The following is a 22080-nucleotide window of genomic DNA, read 5'->3' as shown; positions in this document are numbered from 1 at the left end:
GGAGGCGGAAACCCATCCTCATCTGCCCTCTCCCCCCTCCTAGCGACGACACCCAACTCGGCGAGGCCTTTGAACAACTTTTATTTTCCTTTTAACGCGGCACTACCCCCCACCAGGTCCCCGAGCTAGGGGTCTCGCCAGCATCCGAGTGGGTGACAAGGCTGGGCTGGGACAGGGACGTCGTTTAGGGGAGGCAGGGGCGTGTGCGGGGAGGAGGGGTGCTCAGTGCACCAGGCAGAGGCTTGGTTTGAGGCTGCAGTTGGGGTCAGGAGTCCCCCTGTGGCCAGTGAGGAGCAGAGCTGGCGCTCCGTCCATGGTCAAGGCTGGGGCCAGGGGCCGGGGGGAGGAGTGGAAGGCGGGGCTGGGGGCCCGGCTGCTGCTCCCCGGCGTCTCCCGCGGGCGCTAGCATAGGATGCTGAGTTGGCTCTTGGTGCAGCCCCACTTGCAACAGAAGCTAGAGAGCCCACCCTGGATGTCACGGCTCTCCCGGGCGGCCTCCGGGGTTTCCTGCCAGCCGGCTCGGCCCCTGGAGAGGGCCTGGGGGGACTGGGGGAGTGCCAGCCACTCGCTGGAGCTCATGGACTCGTCCGGCTGTCCTGCCAGGCTGTCGGTGTCGGCGTCTGCGTCGGGGAAGACCTCCCCTGGAAAAGAAAAGAAAGAAGTGTGAGAGCTTGGGGCTCAGCGGCTGTCGCACCCCGACTTCTGCGTCTCGGCTGGGCCTGGGCAACTTCTCTGCTGCTGAAACTCAAGCGTTGGGGCGTGAGGTTTTGGTCCTGCTCAGTTCTGGCTGTGTTATCAGTCTGTTCTATGGGCAGGTTATTTAACTTTACCAACACGTGTAACTTTCCTCTCTTTGTCATTTATTCCCCCTTACTCTTTATATAATGGAGGACCTGGTAGTTAAGAGCTGGGCTGACTGCACACAGATCCAATCCTGAGGAAGTGAAATTCCTTCCTTGAGCCCATTTCCTTGTATGGAAAGTCTTGGGGGGGGGAGGCGTTATAGTCCCCAACTTCTTCAGGGGTCGAAGTAGTAGAGTTCAGACAGAAAATGAGTGTTCAAGCCACATGCAGAATACCACGGGTTGTGTGTCAAGCACGACCTCTGAACCCCACGCGATTCTAAGTGTGTCACCAGGGAGTTCAGAGAGAGAGGAGAGGCCACGGCCAGGCGAGGTCACCCAGTAAGGTAGCAAATCTGGCCCCTCACCCTGGCCACCCCAGACAGCACCTCAGCCTTGGCAATGGCACCCACGCGCACCCCAGCCCTTGAGCCCTCCATCCAGGCTGAGGGGAGGTCTCCCCCAACCCGGGCCCTGCCGCCCTGGTCCCCATCTCTCCTGCGACCTGCAGGTCACCCGTCCCCCTTCTGGCCCCAGCCTCACCGGTGGCTTCCCTGGCCAGGATGTCCGAGCGCCGCCAGCGGGAGCTGCCGCACGTGTAGATAACAGCGCGGATGAATTCACGGCCGCAGAGTTTCACGGCGTAGGGCGCAGTCCGGGCCTCGGCGGCCCCGAGCCAGCGCTCGCCGGCCAGCGCCCACCCGCTCAGGAGCGGCAGCAGGAGCAGCACCCAGCACTTGGCCATGGTGGACAGAGCGACGCCTCGGACTGCAAGGGCCGCTCGGATCTCTGCCACCTGCCGGTCCCCCACCCATTTATACATCGGCGCCTCCCCGCACCCAGCCTGCCTGAGGCCGAGTCACCTCGCTTATCTCTCCCAGCACAGACACACGTCTGGGTCACTCCTCGCCCCCACCAGCTCCGACCTTTCCCGTCTCCCGCTAGGACGAAGCGATAACCTTTCTCCAGGGAGCAGGTGACACGGCTCAGCTGGCCGTCAGCATCCATCGCCCGGGGCCGGGGACTTTGACTCAAGCCGACCCCTGCCAGGGGAAGGGGAGGGGGCTCAGCCAGACCCCCGCCCGCAGGGTTGGCGTGCACAGCTCTCTTCTGAAGTATAGTAAGAGTGAATGTTCCATGCTTACGGGAACACGGACAGCTGTTTGCATTTTCTGCCTGCATAGTGTGTGTGCATGTATTTTTAAAGAGTTATTTATTTGAAAGGCAGGGTTATGGGGCGCGGGGCAGCGAGAGAGACAGAGAGAGGTCTTCCATCCACTGGTTCTCTCCCCAAATGGCCGCACGACTGGAGCTTGTCCCATCCGAAGCCAGGAGCTTCTTCTGGGTCTCCCATGTGGGTGTAGGGGCCCAAGCACTTGGGCCATCTTCCACTGCTTTCCCAGGCCACAGCAGAGAGCTGGATCGGAAATGGAGCAGCTGGGACTTGAACCAGCGCCCATATGGGATGCTGGCACTGCAGACGGCGGCTTTACCTGCTACACCACAGCACTGGCCCCTGCGTGCCTACGTTTTAGTCCCAGCTCTGATTCCAAGCTCCCTGCTAATGCACAGCCTGAGAGCCAACAGTGATGGCCTGAGTCCTTGGGTCCCTGCCACCCACGTGGGAGACCCGGATGGAGCTCCTGGCTCCTGGCTTCAGCCTGACCCAGCCTTGACTGCTGTGGCCATTTGGGGAGTGAAGCAGAGGATAAGAGATGAGGCCGTTTAGTGGCACTGGGGGTCTGTGCGCCCCCTCAGACGTAGGCAGTGGCTGGAAAGCCTGTCTCCAGACCCACTGGCATCTCCCCCACTAATGGATTCTCTGCTGTAGGTGTGACCTTTCAGCCTCAAGTCACACCTCCAGAGTGGCTGCGACCCTGCACCCAGAGCTGGCAGAGGAAGGGGTCTGAGCCCCTAAGGGGGTGGACAGCTTCCAGGAGACCCCCGCTATGTCCATGAGCCCCAAGCCAATCAGCAAATGTATGTGAAACCCTGCCCACCACTGTCCAATGGGGACCCCCAATAGGGGGAGAAAGAGAGAGAGAGAGAACCTTCCACCTGCTGGTTCACTCCCCAAATGCCCACACCAGCCAGGACTGGGTCAAGCTGAAGCCAGGAGCCAGGAGCTCCGTCCGGGTCTCCCACGTGGGTGCAGGGGCCCAAGCACTTGGGCCATCCTCTGCTGCTTACCCAGGTGCATTAGCAGGGAGCTGGATCAGAAGTGGAGCAGCCGGGGCTCGAACCTGTGCTCCTATGGGAGGCAGTGGCTCATCCCACTGTGCTCCAAAGCCAGCTCCCAAAATAAATTATTTTTTTAAAGACCCAAAAGTTGTTCATCAACCCAAGAACTACAGCTGCTCTGGTGAGGGGCTGGCCTGGGTTCAAATCCCAGCTCTGCGCCCTCCGTGCTGTGCGTCCTTAGGCTGCTCACTGCCCTTCTCTGTGCCCTGGTTTCTGTCCCTGGCCTCCTAGGGAACTTTGGTGGTGGGGAGTGGGGCCGGGGGTGCGCCCGAATCTGACAGCAGTGGCTGGCTCGCAATCCGTGCTATTTGCCTGTCTCTCCCTTCGGGTTGGAACTTTATCCCTGTGGCCTTTGCTTGGCCACCAGTGCCCGGCTCCCGGGTGCCCCCTGAGGCTCTGGAAGGCAGAGGGCGCATGGGATGGCTGCTGGGGGAAAGGCTGATGAATAATTCGTCTTCACCTCTGACTCCTCTGATGCCGCAGAGGTCAGGGGCTGTCGGGGATGTGGGGTGATGCGCCCTCGCTCTCCTCCCCCAGGTCTCCGACACCTGGCTCAGGACTGGTGAAAAACCAACGCACAGCGAAGTCTCCTGTCTGATTGACTGATTTAATGAACTGGCCTGGAGCCAGAAGCAGAAGGCTCAGTATTTATTATCTGCCTTTTTTTTTTACAGGCAGAGTGGACAGGGAGAGAGAGAGACAGAGAGAAAGGTCTTCCTTTGCCATTGGTTCACCCTCCAATGGCTGGCGCGGCCGGCGCGCTGTGGCCAGCGCACCACGCTGATCCGATGGCAAGAGCCTGGTACTTATCCTGGTCTCTCATGGGGTGCAGGGCCCAAGCACCTGGGCCATCCTCCACTGTACTCCCGGGCCACAGCAGAGAGCTGGCCTGGAAGAGGGGCAACCAGGAGGACAGAATCCGGCGCCCCAACCGGGACTAGAACCCGGTGTGCCGGCGCCGCTGGGCGTAGGATTAGCCTAGTGAGCCGCGGCGCTGGCCTATTATCTGCCTTTGATTTGGAAGGCAGAGACACAGACAGACAGAGACAGACACACCTACAGATGGCCCCTCCATCTGCTGCTTTGCTCCCCAAATGCCCACACTGGAGCACCATTTTTTTTTTAATTTATTTGGCAGGTAGAGTGACAGACAGTGAGAGAGAGAGAGAGACAGAGAGAAAGGTCTTCCTTCTGTTGGTTCACCCCCCAAATGGTCGCTACGGCTGGCGCTGCGCCGATCCGAAGCCAGGAGCCAGGTGCTTCCTCCTGGTCTCCAATGCGGGTTGCACTGGTTTGAGTCCTGGCTGCTCTGCTTCGGAACCAGCCCCCTGCTACAGCACCTGGGAGGCAGCACGTGAGGGCCCAAGTACCTGGGTCCCTGCCACCTATGAGGGAGACCCGGATGGAGCTCCTGGCTCCTGGCTTCAAGCCTGGCCCAGCCCTGACTGTTGTGGGCATTTGGGGACTGAATCAATGGGTGGCAGATCTCTCTCTGTCTCTCTCTCTCTCTTTCTTAGTTGCTCTTTCAAATAAATAATTTTTTAAAGAGACAAGAGGGCAGCTGGCGCTGTGGTGTAATGGGTAAAGCCACCACCTGCAGCACTGGCATCCAATAGGGGCGCTGGTTTGAGTCCTGGCTGCTCCACTTCCGATCCAGCTCTCTGCTATGGCCTGGGAAAGCAGTGGAAGATGCCCCAAGTCTTTGGACCCCTGCACCTGCGTGGGAGACCCGGATGGAGCTCCTGGCTCCTGGCTTTGGATAGGCGCAACTCTGGTCAATGCAGCCAATTGGGGAGTGAACCAGCAGATGGAGACCTCTCCCTCTCTCCCTCCATCCCTCCCTCCCTCCATCTCTCTCTCTCTCTCTCTCTCTCTCTCTGTAATTCTACCTTTCAAATAAATGAATAAATCTTTAAGAGAGAGAGAGAGAGCGAGAGAGAGAGATCAGAGGAAGTGCCGCATGAAGACGGAGGCAGAGGCTGTGCGCAGTGGCCTCAGAACCCACGGCCACACCTGGAGATGCCGCCGGAAACCAGCAGAGGCAGGAAACAACCACCCCGGGATTTCTGGTCTCCCAAACAACGCGAGAGGAGAAATGACCATTGTTGTACCTCTCCCAGTTTGTGACCGTTTGTCAGAGCCACACAGGAAATGAACTCACAGGAGCAGGGAAATGGGGGGTGGGGTGGCGGGCGTTGCGGCTCCGTGGCTAAGCTTGGAGACATCCACACGCCGGAGTGGAGCCCCAGTGAGGAGTCCCGGCTCCTCTGCTTCTGCTCCGGCCTCCTGCTAAGGCATCTGGGGAAGCAGTAGGTGAGGGGTCAGTACCTGGATTCCTGCCTCCCACGTGGGTACCCAGATGGCGCTCCTGGCTCCCGGCTGTGGTGGGCATTTGAGGAGTGAACCAATGGATGGGAGATCTCTCCCTTCCTCTCTGTCTCTACCTCTCTCTGTCTCTGCCTTTCAAATAAAAATAAGTACAAATTAAAAAGAAAAATGTGGGGCTGGCACTGTGGCATAGCTTGTTAAACTGTCACCTGTGGTGCTGGCATCCCACAGGGGCGCCAGTTCAAGTCCCGGCTGCTCCTCTTCTGATCCAGCTCTGCTGTGGCCTGGGAAAGCAGTGGAGGATGGCCCAAGTGCTTGGGCCCCTGCACTCATGTGGGAGACCCGGATGAGGTTTTTGGTTCCTGGGTTTGGCTTGACCCAGCCCAGGCCGTTTGTGGCCATGTGGGGAGTGAACCAATGGATCTCCAGGTCTCCCACACGGGTGCAGGGGCCCAAGGATTTGGGCCATCTTCTACTGCTTTCCCAGGCCGTAGCAGAGAGCTATATCAGAAAGGGAGCAGGTGCCCATAGGGGATGTCGGTGCTGCAGGTGGAAGCTTAACCCAATGTGCCTCAGCACTGGCTCCCTTTTTTTCTTTATTTAGTTTCAAGAATCTGTAGAAACGTCATTTGATACACATGTAAGGGCATGTGTGTAAACTCTCCATAAATTACCTTAACAAAAGATTTGAAAGGCAGAGTAGGAGAGACACACACAGAGAGAGAGAGAAGTGAGAGAGAGAGAGGTCTTCCATCTGCTAGTTCATTCCCCAAATGCCCCACAATAGCCAAGCCTGCGCCAGGCTGAAGCCAGGAGCCAGGAGCTTCTTCCAGGTCCCCCACACAGGTGCAGGGACCCAAGGACTTGGGCCATCTTCCACTGCTTTCCCAGGCCATAGCAGAAGGCTGGATCGGAAATGGAGCAGCTGGGACTCGAACCAGCGCCCATATGGGATGCTGGCACTGCCGGCTTTACCCACTATGTCACAGCTCTGCCCCAAACTTCTCTTTTTACTATTTTTTTCTTTTGACAGGCAGAGTGGACAGTGAGAGAGAGAGACAGAGAGAAAGGTCTTCCTTTTGCTGTTTGCTCACCCTCCAATGGCTGCCGCTGGTGCACCATGCTGATCTGAAGGCAGGAGCCAGGTGCTTTTCCTGGTCTCCCATGGGGTGCAGGGCCCAAGCACCTGGGCCATCCTCCACTGCACTCCCTGGCCACAGCAGAGAGCTGGCCTGGAAGAGGGGCAACCGGGACAGAATCCGGCACCCCGACCAGGACTAGAACCCGGTGTGCCGGCGCTGCAAGGCAGAGGATTAGCCTATTGAGCCGCAGCCCCGGCCTTCTTTTTACTATTGAAAATAAATATTCGTTTATTTACCTGAAAGACAGAAAGACACACAGCCAGGGATCTCCCACCTGCTGGTTCACTCCCCAAATGCCCACAATAACTGGACCTAGCCAGGCTGAAGCCAGGAGCTTCATCTGGGTCTCCCACATGCATACTGGCGCCATAGCACTTGGACCATCGTCCACTGCTTTCCCAGGTGCATCAGCCGGGAGCTGGATGGGAAGCAGAGAAGCCGGGACTCAAACCTGCGCTCCGATACCAGATGCTGGCGTCACAGACGGCAGCTTAGCCCACCGAAACACAAATGCCAACACCAGGTTTTAGTTTAAATAGCTGCTGATGGCCAGAGACTCCAACATGCGGCTGCACAGGTGCCTAACCTGGCTTCCTGTCCCCAGAGACTCACTTCTGGCATGCCTCACTTCCCACTCGGCCACCTGCACCCCCCCCCCGTACCCTTGAACCCTATCTGACCGAGTTCCGCCTCTCCCCAGCCTCCATCTCGCCTCGGACAGCCCAGGCAAAGCCCTCGCTGATTTAATATCCAACCGTCCGTCTCAGATCTCCAATCGCTCGGGTTTTCCTGAATCCATACCGGTTTCTTGAAGGTGTCTGTGTGTCCCCTGGACAGGTAGGGGCTGCTTGAAACAGCTATGGGGAAGAACCCCAGTTGCTGGAATTGGCTTAACTTCTTTTAGGTCGGTGCTACATTGTTGCATTTTCTTCCAAAGGCCAAGTCTTCTTCCTCCAGCTTTTTCCCAACAAAAAACCTGCCTTTCCACTTGGAGATATATAAGCAAAAAAAAAAAAAAAAAAAAAAGATAAAGGTGGATGGTGTCCCAAGCCTTTTTCTTCTACATATCCAAGGAGCCAGGGAGATAACCTTTCAGATTTTTTTTTTCATTCTTGGTGAATATCAATGCATTCTTTTTTTTTTTTTTTTTCCCAGCTTCTTGTCCTGTAGGCTGTAGGTTGCAGTGACTCCAGCTGTGGATTCCAAGATGGTGTTAACTCATCAAGACTCCACAGTCAACGCCTTGTGCCTCAGTATCTGTTTGGCTGAGCTTTCCCGAGCCCCAGGATCCACTGTATCAAGGGCTTTTTTGCAACAATGTTTCAATAGGTCTCAGTAACGGGGCTGGGTGTTTAGCTTAGCAGTGACCATGTGTTGGTGGCTGGATTCTGTTCCTGGCTGCGACGGGATGAGCCCAGCGCCCTGCACATGCGCACACCCTGGGAGGCAGCAGGTGGCCCTCAAGACCTTGGGTCCCTGCCACCCACACAGGAGACCTGGATGGAGTTCTGAGCTCCTGGCTCTTGTGGGGCCTTTGGGGAAGGAGCCAGGGACAGAAGTTTCTCTCTCTAGCCCTCAAATAAATACATATTATTTTTTTTTCCCTTTTACACCACAGGTACACAGGTTGAAAGGGTTGCTGGTAACAGCAGCCTAGTATTCACCCCCTATGCCCACTGGACAGAAAGCAAAAATACTCAGGCTTGTATGCTGAAGATTCTGGACTACAAGTTGTTGTTGTTGTTGTTGTTTTGTTTGTTTTGACAGGCAGAGTGGGCAGTGAGATTGAGAGACAGAGAGAAAGGTCTTTCTTTGCCGTTGGTTCACCCTCCAATGGCCGGCGTGGCCGGCGCGCTGCGGCCGGCGCACCATGCTGATCCGAAGCCAGGAGCCAGGTGCTTCTCCTGGTCTCCCATGGGGTTCAGGGCCCAAGCACCTGGGCCATCCTCCACTGTACTCCCTGGCCACAGCAGAGAGCTGGCCTGGAAGAGGGGCAACCAGGATAGAATCTGGTGCCCCAACCGGGACTAGAACCCGGTGTGCTGGCGCCGCAAGGCGGAGGATTAGCCTAGTGAGCCGCAGCGCAGGCCACAAGTTCTTTTTTTAGGAAAAGGTTTATTGTGGGTGGGGGAAGCCCTACCAGCCGGGGGTGGGGGGGTGGTCGAGAGGAGAGAGCGCGAGAGAGCGAGCACGTGTTCGCCCGGGGTCGGGCAGGGAAGTGGGAGCAGTGAATCCCATTGGGGTGGGGGTTGAGCTGACACCTGTGGTTGGGCCATGGGGTTCCCTGGCTCCCAACAATGGCAGCGGGGTGGGGGCTAGAGCCTAGGATGGTGTCGGGGCGTAGGTCACACCACAGACAAGACTGCACCATTTCACTAACAGCCCCCACCCCTTTAAAAAAAAAGGCAAGAGTTGTATGGGTTAGATGAGCCCCGAAAGTCCAGGAGGGGTGGAGGGACCATGATCTGTCTTTAGAGCTGCTTCCTGCTGACATGGACATCTTTAAGTTTTGTTTGTTTGTTTGTTTGTTTAAGATTTATTTATTTGAAAGGCAGAGTTACAGAGAGGCAGAGAGAGAGACTCTTCCATCCTCTGGGTCACTTCCCAGATGGCTGCAACACCCAGTGCTGGGCCAGGCAGAAGCCAGGAGCCAGGAGCTCCATCGGGTCTCCCATGTGGGTTTCGGGGGCCCCAGCACTTAGACCGTCTTCCGCTGCCTTCCCAGGTGCATTCGCAGGGAGCTGGATCAGAAGTGGAGCAGCCAGGACTGGAACCAGCCCTCATGGTCCGCTTAACCCACTCTGGGAAATTTCCAGCTGCTGCTGCCCCGTCTCCCGGCACCTTAGCCAGATGTTCCAGCCGCAGGCATCACAGCTGCAGGCCCCTGCGCCTTTCTGGCACATTCCCGAGGACCCCTCGCCATGCTCACCTCAAATGAGGGGACCTGTCTGTCCTCTCCCAGGCCTTTGCACGGAACCCGGCTGGAACTAGGAAACAGCAGCCCAGAGAGACGCAGCCACTTCCCCAGTGTCACACAGCAGAGCTGGGGATTAGAACCCAGCAAGCAGCGGGGCTCGGAGCTTCCTGGGAAGACACTGAAGGAGGAGCCAAAAACAGCTTAGTCATCAGAAGAATTAATACTTTAAAAAGAGGGGCGGCGCTGTGGTGTAGCAGGTAAAACTGCCACCTGCAGCGCAGGCATCTCATAGGGGCACCGGTTCGAGTCCCGGCTGCTCCACTTCCGATCCAGCTGCTATGGCTTGGGAAAACAGTGGAAGATGACCCAAGTGTTTGGGCCCCTGCACCTGCATGGGAGATCCAGGAAGAATTCCTGGTTCCCAGCTTCAGCCTGGCCCAGCTCTGGTCATTGTGGCCAACTGGGGAGTGAGCCAGTGGATGGAAGACTTCTGTGTGTGTGTGTGTGTGGCTCCCTTTCAGCCTGTAACTCTGCCTCTCAAATAAATAAATCTTAAAAAAAAAAAATCTTTAAAAAAATGAAGCCTACCTAAACCTAAAGACAAAAAAAAAAAAAAAAAAAAAAAAAAACCGGTACAATGACCAAAAGTGTTTAAAAAGATTTATTTAAAAAAACTCAGGCAAATCCAAGAACACGGACGTCATTTGAAAAATCACCTTGGTGTATCTTTAAGGGATACAAGACGTTATAACACATAGGGTGCTTACTACGAGCTAGAGTAACAGTGTTACTATAGAGGAACAAATTAACATATCCGTTTTCCCAAACAGTTACTCATGTTCCCCAGCCCTAGCGGTTGAGAGTGGGCAAAAATCCTGAATACAAAAAAAAAAAAGCATTTTCGTTGGCAGATCGGGCTCTGCTTGCGGAACACCCCTAACTCTGCTCACGGGTTTCTTCTGCACCTTGCACGCGAGCATGGGGAGCTCCTGCAGCCGGGGGCCCCCGCGCCCGCGTGCAGGGCCGGCGCTGACCTTTGCTTATCGCCCGCCGGCGGGAGACCTTTCCCTGGGCGGCCGCCGGGGCGGCGGTGACCTTTCCCGGGCCCACAGCCGCTGCCCGCGCCCACCCCAGCCCACCCCAGCCCACCCGCCAAGGGCCACGGGCCGGGGGTGGGGAAGCGCGCGCCCGGTGACGTCACAGAGGGCGGTGCTGCGTCACCGCATTCCCCCCGTGACGTCAGCGCCAGGGGCCAGACCCCGGCTTCCCGAGGGAGGAAGACGACCGAAGGCAGAGCTGCTTCTTTTCTCGCTGTTTTCCATTTGGTGAGTACGGAGAGGCGGACTACAACTCCCAGGAGGCCTTGTGCGGGGGGCGCAGGCGCACAGCCTCCGGCCAGGGAACGCGGTAAAGCTTCGGTGTAGATTGGCGTTTCCGTAGTCGAACAAGAAGGCTGGTTTCACAGCCGCTCGCCAATCCCCGGCCTCACAGACTCCACCCCTCTATTCTTAGCCCTCGGCTTCCCGGAGGGAGCGGCGCACTCTCCGGCCTTTGAGTGTTCAGTTTCCTTTGATGGACATTCGCCTTGCCGAATCGGAGCGCCAGGCAGTCAAGAGGGTGTTGAAAAGCGTGCCTGGCGGCCAATAGCCAAGCGGCACGGCCCGGCACCGCCAATCGCCCAGGGCCCCGCCCCGGCGCGTGACGTCAGTAGGGTGGGTAGCAACAGTTGCCCCGGTGAGGGAAACGGAGGCGCCATAGCCACGGTAGTCGTGGCGACCAAGCAACCCGGCAACGCGAGTCAACAACAACAAGCGCCCTGCCGACCCCCGCCCCCACGCCCCCGGCCCAGCCCGGGGGCCCCGGCGCGTCCCGTCCCCCTCGCCACACCGCCTCCGACAGCTCCGCGGGGCCCCTCCGCGGACGGAAGCGGGCAGAAGCCGAGGTAACCGGGGCGGCCCCGGGGCGGCGGGCCGGGCCGGGGCGCAGGCAGCGGGCGGCGCCGCAGTCACAGCCCGGGGGGAAGGGGCGGGCGGCCAAAATGGCGGCCGTGGGGGGAGGGGGCCGGGGCCCGGCCGGGGCGACGCCACCCGCGAGGGGCGGGCGCTCGCAGGCCGGCTGCGAGTGGCGGTCGCGCGGCCCGGGCGGGGGGCTTTTATATGGGGAGGCGCGAAGGGGCAGGCCTGGGGGGGGGCTGGGCCAATGGGAAGGAGCGGGCCGCGGGTAGGCGGGGCCTGGCGGAAAGGTGTGGGCGGAGCCGGCGGCTTCCCCCTGCGGGAGCCGGGTGGGGCTGTCCCGGGCCACCTGCGCCTCTGGGCTCCTCCGCCGTCCCCAGGACTCAGCTAGGACGCGGAGGGCCTGGCGCAGGCGAGATCTCAGTTTTCCCTTCTGCGAAATGGGCAGAGTGGATTCCCTGTCCGCTTCTCCTCCTACAGTCCGGGGTCTCCCGCCCAAGTCCCTGCAGGCGTTTTTCCCGGGGGGTGTTCCCCTTGGAACCTTGGAGCCCCAGCTCCTGTTTCGGAATGTGGTTCTGAGTGGGGATTAGCTAACCTTAGCTTCAGCCCTGTCTTCTGTCTGGGAGCCTGGGGCGCTGGCGACCTCGAAGCCCCTGGCAGGGTGGCGGAGGTCCTGAGTGAGATTTAGGGGAAGTGAGACTGGGGTTGGGGTGCCTGCTGGAGGTGACAGGATTGCTGCTTCCCCCTCTTCTGCCCATCAGCGTCCCCCCCTTTCTGGGCATGGGGCGGCCAAGGGCGCCTGAGGAAGTTGTTACTGGATTTTTTTTTTTTATCCCTTTGGCCGCTCCTCCTGGCCAGCACACACATGATTTTGTGTCAAGTTGGTGCCGGCCGGGTCACATGTCACTTGCCGGGGTAGCAGGCGTCCCCGGGGCCACGTGGGCTGGCGCAGCGGCAGGCCGCAGCGGTCAAGGGAAGGGGATGGGTATCCTCGTTTGTCAGCGGAGAATCTTTGTAATTGTTTTTCGGGGCCACCAGACCCGCCAGCCTGGAGAGGGAAGGAGGCAGGGGGGAGGGGTGTAGATTTTTGCAAGTTGCCAGCCGGGCCGGGCCCGCAGTGGCTTTCCTGTGTTGGTCGTTGAGCTTGGTGGGCACACAAACCGATCCGCTCCTAAGAAAATGTCCGTTTCCAGCGTCGCTCCCAAGGGCTTGAGATCGGGGTTAGGAGGATTGGGGGGGGGGGGGCGGGCGGTCTCATCCTCCGGTGTTTTTTTTTTTTTTTTTTTTTCACTTCTTAGACTGCAGATCGGAGAGAGGCCGCCTTGGGGGCTGGCCCTGGGCACCACCCACCCAGGTGCAGAGGGGTCATTGCCTAGGGAGAGACCCCCGCTGGGGCTGTGTCAGCTGGTCTCTGGGGCAGTCGCTCGCCTGAATTCTTTTAGTCTCCTGTCACTGCGCCGAGCGGCCGCCTGGATGGTGCAGCAGCTACCCCAGAACCGCCCTGCCCGCATCGCGTAGCCATGACGTCATGACGATGGTTGTTGACGTCGAGCTGTGGGTGTTGATTTGTTGAGCTGTGGGTGTTGATTTTTATCATACTGAGTGAGAGCCCGGTAGCTTTACTGATTTGTTTTTAAAGATGTTTTATTATTTGAAAGGCAGAGACAGAGAGAGAGAGAGAGAAAGGTCTTCCATCCGCTGGTACACTTCCCATTTGGCCACAACAGCTGGTGCTGCGCCAATCCAAAGCCAGGAGCCAGGAGCTTCCTCCAGGTCTCCCACGCAGGTGCAGGGGTCCAAGGACTTGGGTCATCTTCCACTGCTTTCCCAGGCCATAGCAGAGAGCTGGACTGGAAGTGGAGCAGCTGGGACTCAAACCAGCGCCTGTGTGGGATGCCGGTGCCGCAGGCAGCAGCTCTCTATGGCCGAGTGCTAGCACTCCCAGTGCCTTTAAAGGTTGGCTCGGCTTGTGCTGGGCCATGTGAGTTAGCATCAGGGACCCCAGAAGCTGCACACGGGGACTCCAGGTGCTGGCCGGGGTGGGGGTCACTGTCCCAGCTGCTGGACGGTGGCCCCATCTGTGGCATTAGGGAAGTGCTCAGGGCCAGGGCCTGGAGGCAGCCTGTGGAGCTGAGGTCCTCGCTGGCACCCCAAACCTGAGCATCTCAGGGGCCGGGCTGGCCAGGCAGGGCCTTCTGCAGGGTGCCAGCAGTCTCCCGTGAGCCACTGTGGGCGTGCCCACTCAGGCGGGGTGGGAGGGGGAGTTGAGGCAGGCCCCTGAGGACACAGAAGAGAAAGCAGGAAGAGGTGTGCTCACTGCACAGAGACCAGAGGAGGTGACGGATGCCCTGAGGCAGGGGTGGGGTGGGGAGAGCTGGCCCTGAGGCAGAGGGTCCCATGTTCTGTGCCAAGAGCCGGTTTGGCTAGAAAGACGGGAAGCTGGACAGGAGGGCTGAGATTCCTGGGATCCTGCAGGAAGAGAGAGAGAGAGAGAGAGAGAGATTGCGGCGGCTGTGATGACCACCGCGGGGAGAATCATTGACAGGTGTCTCAGAGAGGAACTGGATACACTGGGCAAGAGAAACCGACATCACTTACATTTTAATTCTCCCACACCTCACACCCAGGTAGCCGGCGCCTGAAGCCATTCTACGGAGGAGGAGAGTAAGTGAGTGTTCCTGGGGCGGCCTCGCCCAAGATAGACAGGACCCGGATGGATCCAGGGGAGACTGTTTTGAAACCCGAGCTTCAGTGTCCGGAAATAAAGTTTTCTTGGCAAACGGGCTGCTCGATTGTGTCCACGTTGTCAGCAGCAGCAGCAGCCGAGGCCGTCAGACTGGAGGCTGAAAATATGGACTGTCCGGCCCCTCCCAGGAATCTGTGGGTCCCTAATCTAATAGGCTCCGACATTCCCCTACATGGCTGCCGGCATTGAGGATAGGTGCAGCCACTAGCGCTTTGCTTGGGAGATTCGTTGCCACGGCCTGGGTTTATTCAGCCTTCTCCCCCCCTGTTTTTAATGTGCCCCACACCATAAAGAAAGAGGCTTCATGTGTGCGGGGAGGCTGTACGCTCTGGGTAGATGGGCACCTTTGTATGGCGCTTCTTTACAAGTGGAACAAAGGGTTCCCTTGTGAGAGACAGATTAATGACACCATGCCCACCGCCCATGCCATCCAGCAGAGTTGAGCCCACCCAAGTAGCAGGCAGAGACACCTGCTACCCCCACCCCAAGGCCCTTTGGTCCCCAAGCTCCAGAGGCAGGGCCAGGAGCCTCCTTTGTCTGTCCCAGAGTTTTGTTCTGGGCAGGGACCAGAGCCAGAGCTGTTTCCTGGGCACTTTTTACTGTTCGCCCAGTGCTTGGATGGCGCCGCCCGAGCCCCTGCGCCTCCCGCGTGGTAAGGCCTGCAGTACCCCCGTGTCACAGAGGGGCAGCAGAGCCCTCCCCCCAAAGTCACAGAGGAAGGAGGTAGCCAGGTTCAAGGGGTGCCTCTGGCCCTGCCTTGTGCCCTCTTGAGGCAGGATTTTTTTTTTTTTTTGACAGGCAGAGTGGACAGTGAGAGAGAGACAGAGAGAAAGGTCTTCCGTTGGTTCATCCCCCAGTGGCTGCCGCAGCTGGCGCACTGCGGCCGGCGCACCACGCTGATCCGATGGCAGGAGCCAGGTGCTTTTCCTGGTCTCCCATGGGGTGCAGGGCCCAAGCACCTGGGCCATCCTCCACTGCACTCCCTGGCCACAGCAGAGAGCTGGCCTGGAAGAGGGGCAACCAGGACAGAATCCGGCGCCCCAACCAGGACTAGAACCTGGTGTGCCGGCGCTGCAAGGTGGAGGATTAGCCTAGTGAGCCGCGGCATTGAGGCGGGATCTTAAGGACAGAGCCAGGTCCTGGGCAGCGGGGGTCCAGCGGGAACCCCTGAGTTCTGACCTCCCTTAGCTTGCCCGAGTTGGCTGCCTGTCGCCCAGTCCTGCTGCTCTGGGCGGGTGGTCTCACCTGCAGGTGCTGCCTGGGTCTCCCAGCAAGAGAAGCAGGGACAGCGCCATCTGTGGATTGTGAGAAGTAAATCAGCTCTGTGCGGGGGTGGGGGTATGTAGCAAACACCTGGGTTCCAGGCCCCGCCCTCCCTGCCTGCTGGGAGGCCTTTGGCAGTCTCACTCAGTCTATCTGTTAAATGGGCATGATGGCTCCTGTGGGGAGGCGGTGCGTGGCGGGCAGAGGACTTAGACCAGCGAGCAGTTGTTTTTCTCTTCCTCCTTCCCTTGGGAGTCACACCCCAGGGCACCCAAGTACAGGGTTGTCCCTGGGTGGGGGGCTTTTTGGACTCCCAACACCTTCCTGTGCCTGGAGCCCCGCTGGGAGTGATGCTCAGGTGGCAGAGGTGTATGTGTGTTGGGGGGGACAAGAATGCCCCCCCAGTCCCCCACCCCCGTGGTGCTTCAAGTTCAGCCTCACTGCTTCCCTGCTGTGTGACCTGAGGCAGCACCTCAGCCTCTCTGAGCCTCAGCCCCACTCCCACCCCCAGCCCAGACCCAGACGGGGGTGGGGGTTGCAAGTTGTACAAGGAAATGAGTGAGCTGGCTGCAGCCAGAGCTCTGTTGTCTCTGGGTGGGGGCCCCATAGGAAAGCAGGACCTGGACCCCTGGGGGGTGAGCTGTGGGGCCCCAGCTCTCCTGCAGCGCCCAGGGTGGACAGGTCTGGCCCCAGCTCCGGACCTCCTCAGCCACGACCCCACGTGCATTGCCAGGGAGCCTGGAGCCACCCCAGCTTTTCTCTGCCTGTCAATTAATTCTTGTTTTTTTTTTTTTCTTTCGTTTTGTTTTGTTTTTCTTTTTCTCTCCCCGCCCCGTCCCTTCTTTCATCCCAAGGAAGAGAAAGGAAAAAAAAAAAGCCTTATTTATTACCATTTTCCCCACTGTTGGCATGGCAACCCAAGCGTACGGCGCTGAGATGCAGGCCGTCCCGCAAGCATCCCAGCCGCCGCAGGCCCCGCCCCAGGCCCCGCCTCCGCCGCCGCCGCCCCCGTCCGCGGCTCCCCAGCCCCCGCAGCCCCCTGTCGCCGCGGCTGCCGCCGCCGCCGCCACCCCCCAGCCCCAGTATGTCACGGAGCTGCAGAACCCCCAGCCCCAGGCGCAGCCGCCCGGCAGCCAGAAGCAGTATGTGACGGAGCTCTCGGCTGCCCCGGCGCCCCCGCAGGCGGCCGGTGCGCCCACCCCGGCCGCCGCGTCCCAGCAGTACATCGTGGTCACCGTCGCCGGTAAGTGCGCCTGTGCTCGCTGGGGGGGTTTCCGGGAGGCGTGGGGCATCTTGGAGGCTGTGAGGGGCAGAGTGTGCAGACCACCTGTAGGAGCCAGAGGCGGCCCGCCTGCCTCAGTTTCCTGGTCTGTAAAGGGGTCATCGCTGCGTCTTGCTCTCAGAGGGTGCATGTGGGGTGCGTCCAGCTGGGTGGGCCCCGAGTGGACCCTTCGGGGAGGTGGACTGGGCGGCCCGCAGGGGGTCACCTCCCTCCTCCCGCTGCGAGAGCAGAGCAGGGCTATGGGTTGGGTGAGTTTGTGGGCGAGTGCAAGGTCGAGGGAACCCTCTCCCCACCTTAGCCGGCCCTGGCGGCCATGGAGGAGATGGCCAGAACTCGGTCTCTGGTGTCCATGGGGTTTTGCTGTCCTGCTCTGGTTCCTGCTGGCACAGGCCCTGGCCGTGTGACGGGGAGCGTGGGGTTGGGACGGGTAGTGGCTCCTCTGAGGCCGCAGCGCCTTTTGCAGTGGTGGCAGGGGGTGTACTTGACCTCTTACTCCTTCCTGGTAGGGACAAGGCAGTGGCTGTCTGGGCGCCCTGGGCAGGGGGCAGGTCCAGGTGAGGACCAGGGGCATCATCAGGCCTTGTGGCAGTTCCTGTGGTCCAGTGGAACCAGACCACGAGGGGAGCGGGGCAGAGAGCGGGACAGGGCGCCCCAGAGGCTTCCAGCAGCGCCTGTACGGGAGTCTGGGGCCCCCAGGGAAGGCCAGCAGGTGGGGCTGGCCAGGCCTCAGGGCCAGAACCCTTTACTGAAAGGACTGGCGGGGAGGCCGGCTCCCACCCCATCTGTGCAGACCCAGCCCTGCCCTGGTTGAGGCCAGGCTGTGTGCACGTGGCCAGGGTCACCAGGGCCAGGGTCTCAGTGCCACCCAGGGGTCCCGTGACAACTTCCCCACCAGCGTTGTCCTCTGCCCTGTGCTGCAAGAATCGTGCCCCACCCCCGCCGCCCTCCCCTCTGTGTCTCCCCTGGCTCTCAAGCCCCTGACCCTGCAGCTGCCCTTCCTGGGGGCCCCGCCCGGTGCCTGCACCCACCGCTCGCTCGCCGCCCCTCCAGGACGCGTTCCACGACGGTCTGCCTTGTCCCTTCCTCAGGATCCACAAGGCGGACCCAGCCCCCCCCCCCCCCCCGCCTGTCCCACCCCACACAGCCCTGCCACCGCTGTCGTCTGGGTCCCCTCACCTCCGAGCTCAGCCCAGCTCCCTCAGGGGTTCTCTTTGAAAGCTCCCGGGCCTGAGCTCGCTGTCCACCTCCGCCATACCCCAACACGAAAGGGCCTTACGAGCTCCACACTCCCGGGCCCCTTACTCTTGCAGGGCTGCCAGGCTCAGGCCTGCCTCCCAGCCTTAGCACCTGCAGGGCCCCTGCTCGCGGCGCTCCCACGCCAGGCCCCTGCTAGCCTGTCCCTTGTTTCCTTCCAGTCTCTGCTCAGACATCACCTCCTGACCCCCCCTTCTCCTCTTAGCACTTATTGCCATAGGATGATGCCAGCACCCCCCTCCCCCACCTGTTAACTAGGAGGGCGGGGCTCTGTCCCCTGGGTCTCTGGAATGACACAGAGGACACCTGGTGTGGCCATCACATCCCATCAGCCCCCCTCCCCCCGCCGTGGCCAAGAGCAGACACACAGGAGGGGTGTCTGTGTGGTCAGCCTGGGTGCGGCTAGCTCATGCCTCAGGGGCCAGGGTCCCCAGAGGGAGGGTCTGGAGTGGGCACACAGCTCCAGGGCCCAGAAGACCCCCGGCTTGCCCCCTCATGCCCGTGAGAAGCCCCACTGCCTGGCCTTTGGGTCAGACACACCCAGGCTGGACTCTGACCAGCTGCGGGGACTGGGGAGGTGGCCCATGTCCCCAACAACCTTGGTGGCATGCCGTGGGACACCCCATACCCACAAGGGTGGGCTGCAACAAACCAGCCATCCCGGCTCTCCCCTGCCCGCCCTCCCACTTGCCAGCAGCTTAGTCACCACGGTCCTGGCATTTCATTATTTCATTTTTTCCTGCAACTCCTGCCGCCACCAGGAGCAAGCCTGTCCCCGGAAGGGCCACTCCCAGTGCTTCCCCGATTTGTCCTGGAGAGGAAGAAGTTGGCCCCCAACCCCTCTCCCTGGTTAATGCCCCTATCTCCTGTCAGGGCAGCCTGGGCCACGTGAGCCATGGGGGGGCCGGGGCAGGAGGGTAACTGACACCGGCGAGGCTGTGCCAGGAGCAGTCTGAGTTGTCCAGGGACCCAGGGAGTCAGCAGGGAGGGTGGGGGCAGGGAGGGCTGTGAACCCAGACCTGGAGCTGGGCCTGAAGGCAGCCTGGCACTGGAGCCGGCTCATCCAACCCTCCTGCCCCTCGTCCAGCCACAGCCCACACTGGCAGCCACTCCTGGGGAGGACGAAGCTGTGGCCCAGCCCTCTCCCGCCTCTCCCCTGCTTCTCTCTCACTTGGGGGTCCCTAGGAGTGTCCACAGAAGTGCATGTCTGGAACCGGGCGGCAGAGGGCGCTGTCGGCACCGCAGGCGCACCCCAGGTGGAGGGAGATCAGGACAGATTTCAGATGGCTGAAGTCACCATCCTTGGGGACAGGAGGAGAGTGGGGGCCCCGCCTCCGAGGCCCACCTCTGGGGGACCGAGTCTGCACGGGGCAGCCTGCACCTGCCCCCATACATGTGCCCAGAATGGAGCCCATGGACAGAGGCACACACTTAGAGGCTCACCGGCTCCTCCTGGCCTCTCTGCCCTGTAGCACGCCTCCACCTGCCACCGCACACACATACACACGAGATCCCAGGGGTAGACTCACCGGCTCCTCCCAAGGAGTGACCTGTCCTTCCCTCCCACGGCCTGGCAGGTGGAGGGGCGTGGCCCATGCCGAGGGCCACCCCACGAGCAGGCTGCCTGGTCTCAGCAGGTCTAGGGGGTAGCAGGGGCCATCTGCCCTCCACTGCGCACCCCAGGCCTTTTCCTTCGGCTCGGGGCTGGGCCTGTCGCCTGTGCCCTGCAGACACCCAGGTGTGTGGAGCCCCCTCACGTGATTCAGGGCTGTGTCAGGTTTCTCCCGGGGAGGGCGGGCTCCTCCCCCCATCCTGGCTCGGGGAAGATTCCAGCAAAACAGAGGAGCGGGTGCCTCCTGGAATTGGCTGTGTGGGCAGTTGGCCAGGCAGGCCTGGGACCCTCCAGCTGCCGGCCCCAAGGGGAGGCTACCTCCCACATCCGGCTCCCCTGCCTCTGACACACACTCATGGGCTCTGCTCTGGATGTGGCCTTAAGGTCCTCTCGCCCTGGCCCCCACCCATCCAAGGCCACCTTTGGCGGCTGAGCCCCACCCTGGAATTCTGGGACCCCCCCAGCTTCCTGCGCCCCTGCCCCTGCACGTCGTCCCAGGCAGGCCTAGCGACTGCACTTCACCCCTGGTGTGGGGTTTTGTGCTGTACGGAGACACAGAGGGTCTCGGGTCCTGGCTGCTGGTTCCCAGCTGGGTGACCTTGGGCAAGCCACGTCCTCTTCCGGGTCCGCATCGCTGTATCTGCAGATGGAAGGGGTGCAGGCTCTTAAGCAGACGGCATCCCAGCTGGGCAGGGTCTTCGGGCCAGCAAGCCCCCGATTCCCCCACCCTGTGTTTCACGCAGCGAGATGTACCTGAAATCCGACCTGTACCAGCAGACCGATAGCATCTCACAGGGCCGGCCTCTCTCCTTACCCGAGGCTGCCCCTGCTGCTTGGGGTGGGGGGGTGGTGGCGTCAATCCAGGCGGCAGGCAGGGGCTTGGCGGGCTGGCTGGGGGGATTAGCTCGCCAAGGTTGTGGGTATAAAGCCGCCCCCGTGCACCCTGCGGCTCCTGCAGAGGCTGGAGCCGGAGCCGGGAGGGCTGAGGGTGGAGGGGGAGCGGGCATGTTCTCTGATGGCCTCTTCTCGGCGGGTGGTCAGCGTGAGTACCTGCCTCCCCAGTGTCAGGCCCCTGGCTGCCCCGCCCCGCTGCCCCGCTGCCCGGCACTCAGGGGGGTGCCCTTGGCTCCGCTGAGCCTCCACTTCCCTCTGGACAGCCAGCCCATCCGCGATGGCTGCCCCAGGGCGAGCGGTAGGCGGTGCAGCGCCCATCCACACTGGCTCTGATGGGAAAAGCGGCCCAGTGGCCTCGGCTCTTTGGGGGCGCGGGGCTGGGGGGGGGACTGCTTTCTTAGCATGTCAAGGAACCTGGGAGCTCCTAGGTCCACCCTGTCCACCATGGTGGGCTGACCATGGGGACAGGCGGGGCCCTGCAAGAGGCCTGCTGTGCTGGGAGCCAATGTTAGGTTACCTCGTCCCCTCCAGACTGGCTCAGGCTGAGGGCCGTGGCCGTGGCCGGGGTGGCAGGTAGAGCTGACCCAGTGACCCCCCCCCCCCACAGAAGGTGCCATGAGGGCCAGCGAGACCCTGTCAGAGGCCAGCCCGGGCTCTCCGGCCAGCCAGACTGGCGTGCCCACACAGGTGGTTCAGCAGGTGCAGGGCACCCAGCAGGTAAACCAGGGCCCTCCTTGGGGGGAGGGGCGTGGGCGTGGGTGAAGGCCGCTCCTCCCCGCCTTCCTGCCAGGGCCATCTGCTCACCTGTTCTTATCAAGAGGCTACCCAGCCCACCTTCCAGGCCCCTGGGGGGCCGAGTCCTCCCTGGGGAAGCCAGCCTGGCTGAGCTCCTACTCTGGTCCCCACAGCGGCTGCTGGTGCAGGCCAAGCCGGGCCACGTGTCACCCCTGCAGCTCACCAACATCCAGGTGCCCCAGCAGGTAAGGCCGCTGCACCTGGGCCCAGCGCTGGCAGCCACCCCCTCCGTGGGACGAGGGCCAAGCCCCCTCCGCCCCCGTGGGTGGATTGGCTCTGCCCGAGCCAGGAGCCAGGACGTGCGGCCCTATCTGGGCTCTGGGCAGCCACGCCCACAGGGCGAGACCATGTGTCAGGCAGTGGCCCCGGGGTCCCACAGCCAGGACAGGGCCTGTCTCCCAGAAGGCTGCAGCCATGGCCCACAGATATGGGGACAGTTGGAGCAGGTGTCAGAGTGACAGCAGGGATGAGTGATGCCGTCCGTCCTGAGACTCCAGGGTGGGGGCCAGGACAGGGCAAACCGGTGCAGGGTGCCTGGGACACGGCCCAGCTCGGCCCAAGTGCTCTGGAGCGCCACATTGGTGATGCCCCCCCCCGCCCCCGCCCAGGCTCTCTCCACGCAGCGTCTGGTGGTGCAGAGCGCGGCACCGGGCAGCAAGGGCGGCCAGGTCTCCCTGACGGTCCACGGTACCCAGCAGGTACACTCACCCACAGAGGTAGGTGGCGGCCCCATCAGCCCTGCTCTCCTCCCGTCTCCCTGCTCTGCCCTGTGGCTCCGTAGTGCGTCAGTCACTGCTCCTAATCCCTCCCTG

The 22080-nt window shown here is 61.0% G+C and overlaps 2 protein-coding genes and 1 long non-coding RNA gene across 9 annotated transcripts in view; 1 reads left to right on the top strand and 2 right to left on the bottom strand.

Annotated features, from left to right (window-relative positions):
• Positions 1-402: 402 nt before the first annotated feature.
• On the bottom strand, positions 403-1587 carry RLN3 (relaxin 3). The gene is given in 2 exon segments (NM_001122941.1): positions 403-641; positions 1386-1587. Coding segments are annotated over 2 exon segments (441 nt in total).
• Positions 1588-10707: 9120 nt separating this feature from the next.
• RFX1 (regulatory factor X1) overlaps positions 10708-22080 on the top strand; it is a 23047-nt gene continuing 11674 nt past the window's right edge. Inside the window, exons 1-6 of one of the 5 annotated variants that reach the window (XM_070058878.1) lie at positions 10710-10795; positions 10983-11412; positions 16286-16674; positions 21081-21190; positions 21382-21453; positions 21877-21966. In XM_070058878.1, the coding sequence (XP_069914979.1) occupies positions 16341-16674; positions 21081-21190; positions 21382-21453; positions 21877-21966 (606 nt within the window). In that variant the 5' untranslated portion in view covers positions 10710-10795; positions 10983-11412; positions 16286-16340. Of the gene's footprint in view, positions 10796-10982; positions 11413-16285; positions 16675-21080; positions 21191-21381; positions 21454-21876; positions 21985-22080 lie in introns of all 5 variants that reach the window. The other 4 variants (XM_070058877.1, XM_070058879.1, XM_070058880.1 and 1 more) reach the window with 4 other exon arrangements.
• Positions 13049-18858, bottom strand: LOC138845647 (uncharacterized). 3 transcript variants are annotated; one of them, XR_011382864.1, is made up of 5 exons: positions 18659-18835; positions 17007-17212; positions 15414-15463; positions 14021-14265; positions 13049-13891 (listed from the first exon to the last, which is right to left on the bottom strand). It is a non-coding gene; the product is annotated as an uncharacterized lncRNA (long non-coding RNA). The 3 variants fall into 3 exon arrangements; XR_011382863.1 differs by lacking the exon at positions 17007-17212 and having other exon boundaries at positions 18659-18858; XR_011382865.1 differs by lacking the exon at positions 18659-18835 and having other exon boundaries at positions 17007-17459.

This window comes from Oryctolagus cuniculus, chromosome 16 (assembly GCF_964237555.1).
Source record: "Oryctolagus cuniculus chromosome 16, mOryCun1.1, whole genome shotgun sequence".
Classification (NCBI taxonomy): domain Eukaryota; kingdom Metazoa; phylum Chordata; class Mammalia; order Lagomorpha; family Leporidae; genus Oryctolagus; species Oryctolagus cuniculus.
Note: the sequence above shows the minus strand (reverse complement) of the source record. Positions and strands in the feature narration are given on the sequence as shown.